This window comes from Xyrauchen texanus, chromosome 25 (assembly GCF_025860055.1).
Source record: "Xyrauchen texanus isolate HMW12.3.18 chromosome 25, RBS_HiC_50CHRs, whole genome shotgun sequence".
NCBI classification, from domain to species: domain Eukaryota; kingdom Metazoa; phylum Chordata; class Actinopteri; order Cypriniformes; family Catostomidae; genus Xyrauchen; species Xyrauchen texanus.
The window spans coordinates 102,501-110,000 of NC_068300.1; the positions used below are offsets into that span (position 1 = coordinate 102,501).

The 7,500-nt window shown below is 40.3% G+C and overlaps 1 protein-coding gene across 1 annotated transcript in view; it reads left to right on the forward strand.

The window, feature by feature from the left end:
• LOC127618772 (sodium/hydrogen exchanger 9B2) overlaps positions 1-7,500 on the forward strand; it is a 19,393-nt gene that overhangs the window by 1,367 nt on the left and 10,526 nt on the right. The window contains exons 2-3 of the mRNA XM_052091412.1: positions 1,019-1,111; positions 3,599-3,769. Of these exons, the coding sequence (XP_051947372.1) occupies positions 1,019-1,111; positions 3,599-3,769 (264 nt within the window). The remainder of the gene's footprint in view (positions 1-1,018; positions 1,112-3,598; positions 3,770-7,500) is intronic.

Consider the following 7,500-nt stretch of genomic DNA (forward strand, 5'->3'; position numbering starts at 1 on the left):
CGACATGCTGGAGAGTGCTGAACCAGATTGGCCCGCTGCTAAATAAGCTCTTCAAGCCAGTGCGGACATCAGTCGACACGGCTTGGAGGGGTGGGCAAAATTTCCATCCCATGGCATTATTATGGCAGAAATGAGCTGCGACCGCCTGTTTCAATAGGGTACATTTACATTACATTTATGCATTTGGCAGACGCTTTTATCCAAAGCGACTTACAGTGCACTTATTACAGAGACAATCCCCCCCGGAGCAACCTGGAGTTAAGTGTCTTGCTCAAGGACACAATGGTGGTGGCTGTGGGGCTTGAACCAACGTCCTTCTGATTACCAGTTATGTGCTTAGACCACTACACCACCACCACTCCCAGGGTAAGCTTTGAGTAGCCATTTTCCTCAGCGTGGTCCACTTTAGTGAGGACGGCAGCACGTCCGACCTGGCGATGCACGAAGAGTAAGGTGCATGCCAAGTCTTTGTGAGCTCCACGTGGACCTGTCGACTGTTGATGATGGCCGGTTTGAGCACAGGCAACAAGTCTTCCTGTTCACGCTTTGCTGAGAAGTTTCATCCGCTGTAAGTGTATGTCGACGGTGAAGCAGAAAAGATTCCAAGACAAAGTTTACAGACTTGAAGGTAGAAAATTCTGAAGAAATTGTGACTGAGTGCCCGCTTATATGGGCCGACTGTGTGCTTAAACGGGCAGGGCTCAGACATCATTGCCAATCAGAGGACTGACATGAATGCATAAGGGTTTCAACAAGGTTGTGTGAAGGACACTCCCATAGTGCTTACAGCAATGTCAAGTGAACTGTATCAAAAGGGAACAGTGTTTACACCAACCAAACCGAACTGTTATGTTAATTGAACCCAGATACACTCCAAAAGCACTAGTGTGAAAGCCTCTGAAAGCACCTTTATTCTTAACTGTGTGTGTGTGTGTGTGTGTGTGTGTGTGTGTGTGTGTGTGTGTGTGTGTGTGTGTGTGTGTGTGTGTGTGTGTGTGTGTGTGTGTTTCTCTCTTAGATGAGCAAACAGAATCCAAATCAGCAGGTTTCTGTTCTAAACTCCAGCGCTGCCCAAAACCACACGGATTTATTGCCTCAGTCATTACAAAAGGTGTGTCTCTTAGGAGAGTAAATAAGCTGAGCAATATTTTAAAACTTCCATTAAATAACATTAAAAGAATTGTTAAGACTGAAGCCTTGTGTATGTTTTTCCTGGTTTCAGAAACACTTTATAACGAGGATACGTACAGTATATAATCATGTCCTAATAATATACTCTAACTTTGATCTGACTGAATTATTTTGTATTTATTACATTTGTCATTGTATGCAGCTGAATTATCACTTTTCACCAGTATGTACAGTAGCAAGAATATATATGTGAACCCTTTGGAATTACCTAAATTTATGTATAAATTTGTCTTAAAATCTGGTTTGATCTTCGTCTAAGTCACAATAATGAACAAAAACAATCTGTTTTACTAATAATACACACATTATTGTATAGTTCATGTACATATTGAATATATAATTTAAACATTCACAGTGTAGGTTGTAAAAAGTAAGTGAACCTCTAGGATAAAGACGCCAACAAAAGCTAATTTGAGTCAGGAGTTGGTAAACCTGGCATCTGATTAATGAAACAAGATTGTAAGTGTGGGTTAAAGCTACTTTCACTTGTAAAAAGCACTCAAACATTTTGAGTTTGGAAGAACTACAATCAAGAATTGTTGATTTGCATAAAGCTGAAAAGGGTTACAAAGTTATCTGGAAGAGTTTAGATATTCATCTGTCCACAGTTAGACAAACTGTCTATAAATGGAGATGATTTAGTACTATAGGTGCTCTCTCTAGAAGTGCCCGTTAGATAGTCATCTGTCCACAGTTAGACAAACTGTCTATAAATGGAGATGATTTAGTACTATAGGTGCTCTCTCTAGAAGTGCCGTTAGATATTCATCTGTCCACAGTTAGACAAACTGTCTATAAATGGAGATGATTTAGTACTATAGGTGCTCTCTCTAGAAGTGCCCGTTAGAAATTCATCTGTCCACAGTTAGACAAACTGTCTATAAATGGAGATTATTTAGTACTATATGTACTCTCACTAGAAGTGACCGTTAGATATTCATCTGTCCACAGTTAGACAAAATGTCTATAAATGGAGGTGATTTATTACTATAGGTACTCTCACTAGAAGTGGCCGTTAGATATTCATCTGTTCACAGTTAGACAATCTGTCTATAAATGGAGATGATTTAGTACTATAGGTACTCTCTCTAGAAGTGGCTGTTAGATATTCATCTGTCCACAGTTAGACAAACTGTCTGTAAATGGAGATGATTTAGTACTATAGGCCATTAGATATTCATCTGTCCACAGTTAGACAAGCTGTCTTTAAATTGAGATGATTTAGTACTATAGGTACTCTCTCTAGAAGTGGCTGTTAGATATTCATCTGTCCACAGTTAGTCAAACTGTCTATAAATGGAGATTATTTAGTACTATAGGTACTCTCACTATAAGTGGCCGTTAGATATTCATCTGTTCACAGTTAGACAATCTGATGATTTAGTACTTTAGGTACTCTCTCTAGAAGTGGCTGTTAGATATTCATCTGTCCACAGTTAGACAAACTGTCTATAAATGGAGATGATTTAGTACTATAGGTACTCTCTCTAGAAGTGGCCGTTAGATATTCATCTGTCCACAGTTAGACAAACTGTCTATATATTGAGATGATTTAGTACTATAGGTACTCTCACTAGATGTGGCCATTAGATATTCATCTGTCCACAGTTAGACAAACTGTCTATAAATGGAGATGATTTAGTAATATAGGTACTCTCTCTAGAAGTGGCCGTTAGATATTCATCTGTCCACAGTTAGACAAACTGTCTATATATTGAGATGATTTAGTACTATAGGTACTCTCACTAGATGTGGCCATTAGATATTCATCTGTCCACAGTTAGACAAACTGTCTATAAATGGAGATGATTTAGTAATATAGGTACTCTCTCTAGAAGTGGCCGTTAGATATTCATCTGTCCACAGTTAGACAAACTGTCTATAAATTGAGATGATTTAGTACTATAGGTACTCTCTCTAGAAGTGGCTGTTAGATATTCATCTGTCCACAGTTAGTAAAACTGTCTGTAAATGGAGATTATTTAGTACTATAGGTACTCTCTCTAGAAGTGGCCGTTAGATATTCATCTGTCCACAGTTAGACAAACTGTCTATAAATGGAGATGATTTAGTACTATAGGTACTCTCACTAGAAGTGGCTGTCCAGTCAAGATGACTCAAAGGACACACTGTAGAATGATCCAAAATTCCTTCTGAACTGTGAATTTTTAATGTGATGTGTTCAATAAAGACATGACATATTATAAATGTTTGTGTGTTGTTAGTTTAAGCACATTGTGTTTGTCTATACTTGATGAGATCACATTTCATGAGTAATTGATGCAGAAAACCAGATAATTCCAAAGGGTTCACATACTTTTTTGCCACTGTATAGGAAGAATCCAGATAATTAATCAACATTTGTGTTTGTTAAATTATACAAAAGTCAGTGTGTGTGTATTTTCAGGTGTGTTGCGGCTGCTGTTGTTCGGGGTGGTGTGGGCTGTGACGGGTCCAGCATGTTTACCGGGTCAGAATCTCTTTGGGTTGGTGGTTCTGTTCCTGTCTGCTGTGTGTGGAGGAGAACTCATCAGTGTGTTCAGACGAAACAACACTCCTGCAATACCTCCACTACTGGGTACAACACACTTACAAACACACATACTGCTACTGAGTACCCATTTAAAACCAACATTTCACACAAAAAAGGCTTGTTCACACAGCAGTCAGAATATGTTTTAAAGTTGTAAATACAGTTTCGTTCTTACACAGTTTGGATATTAGTGAGACTCACAAATGTATTTACGGCAAACCTGTGCTGTGTGAATGGATACTGGATGACTACTTCATGTTGTGTGTGTTTTATCATGTGGTCTTTCAGTAATTCACAGAGTTGGAGATACAAGCCGTGTGTCATCTGAAGATCCAGTTTTACTGATCTCATCAGTTTTATTGTCTGTACATGAGCTGTGTGACTCAAATACACTGTACACTCAATCAAAACTCATTTAAATCACAGTTAGTTAGATTTGATGCAGGAACTTGAGCTTTGAACAGACTCGTTTATGTGCAGTTTTTCACTATCGCTATTTTTTCAATACTACCAACACACCTACAACACACAGTTGGCAAAATGGTTAATTTCATGCTCAAAATCACACAATGTAAACTAAACTCCAACACTAATTTTCAAAATACACTAACACAATACACTGTCCACCAAAACACTGTAAACATGTCTCAAACTCAAATAATTATTCCAAAACACTAACACATGTTCTCTCATAGTCAATCATAGCACAGTGTCATAAAAACACTCACATCAGATGGAATTACAGAAACTGCATTATTTTATATGTGTCAGGTCTTACACAATAGACAGTATATTGGATTGATCGTAGATTGTGTTTTCACTGCAGTTTCTTTTGAAGCCGCTCTACATTTGTGTTTTGTTGGGTTTAGTAAATGCATGCGTTTTGTGTCTTTTGCTGCAGAAATTCAATAGAAAAAATGAATGACCCATCTCAGCTTTATAGAATGCACGGTTTATGAAAAGATGGAACAGGTCATTACTGCAAGATAACAAAAATATACAATATAGCTTCCATTTATTATGTGAAAATCTGTGTTTATCTAGAGTCAGAGAAATGGATGTTGTGCTGATTGCTGCAATTTTCCCAAAGACAAGGTTGTCCTCTACAACTCTGGACTGAATGTCCTTCAGTTTTATTTCATTGTCATCAATCACCATGTTGACAATAGCAAGCTTTCCTCTGCCGCTGATGAAGGTAGACATTGAATCCTTAGAGAGACAAAATACAGTTACATATTAGAGACTGGAGGCATACAGTCACTGGAATACATGGTAAATTTTTACACTTTGCAGTAGGAGAAGCCCCTATACAATATCCTACCTGTTGGTTTGTCGAAAAGTCCGGACAATGGATGCTCCTGTGTCCCGGCTGAGATTTGGCTGTACTCATTCACCAGCCTCTCTGTATGATAGCCCGTGGTTTAAGACATGGTCTATGATAGTAGCTCTTATTTCATCAGTTACCCTAGCTCTGGCCTTTCTTTGAGCGCCACCACACATTCTAACTTCTCTCTCTCTCCCTTGCCCTTGTCCCACTCCTCTCCCTTGTCCTGGTCCCAATCCTCTCCCTCATCCTGTTGCTTGTCTTCCTCTCCCTTGTCCTGGTTCTTGTCTTCCTCTCCATTGTCCTGGTACTTGTCTGCCTCTCCCTTGTCCTTGTACTCGTCTTCTTATCCCTTGTCCTGGTACTTTTCTTCCTATCCCTTGTCCTGGTACTCATCTTCTTATCCCTTGTCCTGGTACTTTTCTTCCTATCCCTTGTCCTGGTACTCATCTTCTTATCCCTTGTCCTGGTTCTTGTCTTCCTCTCCCTTGTCCTGGTTCTTGTCTTCCTCTCCATTGTCCTGGTACTCGTCTTCCTATCCCTTGTCCTGGTACTCGTCTTCTTATTCCTTGTCCTGGTACTTTTCTTCCTATCCCTTGTCCTGTTACTCATCTTCTTATCCCTTGTCCTGGTACTCATCTTCCTCTCCCTTGTCCTGGTACTCCTCTTCCTCTCCATTGTCCTGGTACTCGTCTTCTTATTCCTTGTCCTGGTACTTTTCTTCCTATCCCTTGTCCTGGTACTCATCTTCTTATCCCTTGTCCTGGTACTCATCTTCCTCTCCCTTGTCCTGGTACTTTTCTTCCTATCCCTTGTCCTGGTACTCGTCTTCTTATCCCTTGTCCTGGTACTTTTCTTCCTATCCCTTGTCCTGGTACTCATCCTCTTATCCCTTGTCCTTGTACTCATCTTCCTCTCCCTTGTCCTGGTACTCTTCTTCCTATCCCTTGTCCTGGTACTCGTCTTCTTATACCCTTGTCCTGGTACTTTTCTTCCTATCCCTTGTCCTGGTACTCATCTTCTTATCCCTTGTCCTGGTACTCGTCTTCTTATTCCTTGTCCTGGTACTTTTCTTCCTATCCCTTGTCCTGTTACTCATCTTCTTATCCCTTGTCCTGGTACTTATCTTCCTCTCCCTTGTCCTGGTACTCATCTTCCTATCCCTTGTCCTGGTACTCATCTTCCTATCCCTTGTCCTGGTACTTTTCTTCCTATCCCTTGTCCTGGTACTCATCTTCTTATCCCTTGTCCTGGTACTCATCTTCCTCTCCCTTGTCCTGGTACTCGTCTTCCTATCCCTTGTCCTGGTACTCGTCTTCTTATCCCTTGTCCTGGTACTTTTCTTCCTTTCCCTTGTCCTGGTACTCGTCTTCCTATCCCTTGTCCTGGTACTCGTCTTCTTATCCCTTGTCCTGGTACTTTTCTTCCTATCCCTTGTCCTGGTACTCGTCTTCCTATCCCTTGTCCTGGTACTCGTCTTCTTATCCCTTGTCCTGGTACTCATCTTCCTCTCCCTTGTCCTGGTACTCATCTTCCTATCCCTTGTCCTGGTACCCGTCTTCTTATGCCTTGTCCTGGTACTTTTCTTCCTCTCCCATGTCCTGGTTCGTGTCTTCCTCTCCATTGTCCTGGTACTCATCTTCTTATCCCTTGTCCTGGTACTTTTCTTCCTATCCCTTGTCCTGGTACTCATCTTCTTATCCCTTGTCCTGGTACTCATCTTCCTCTCCCTTGTCCTGGTACTCGTCTTCCTATCCCTTGTCCTGGTACTCGTCTTCTTATCCCTTGTCCTGGTACTTTTCTTCCTATCCCTTGTCCTGGTACTCATCTTCTTATCCCTTGTCCTTTTACTCATCTTCCTCTCCCTTGTCCTGGTACTCGTCTTCCTATCCCTTGTCCTGGTACTCGTCTTCTTATCCCTTGTCCTGGTACTTTTCTTCCTATCCCTTGTCCTGGTACTCATCTTCTTATCCCTTGTCATGGTACTCGTCTTCCTATCCCTTGTCCTGGTACCCGTCTTCTTATCTCTTGTCCTGGTACTTGTCTTCCTCTCCCTTGCCCTTGTCCCACTCCTCTCTCTTGTCCTGGTACATGTAAAGTAAGTAAGTAAAATGTATTTCTAAAGCACACTCAAACACAGCAAAGCTTACCGAAGTGCTGTACAGATGAATCTACAATACATTAAAATTAAGCGTCATAATATATATATATATATATATATATATATATATATATATATATATATATATATATATATATATATATATATATATAAAATAGCTGACAAGACAATCTCATTTAATATTGCAAAACACTATAGAATATAAGTGCGTTTTAAGCCTAAGTTTAAAAATAGATAGTGATGAAACTTGTCTAATGTCAAGTGATAACTGATTCCATAGCCTAGGGGAATCAGAAATACTCAGACCAGCCCGTCTGGCACCAACTGGTT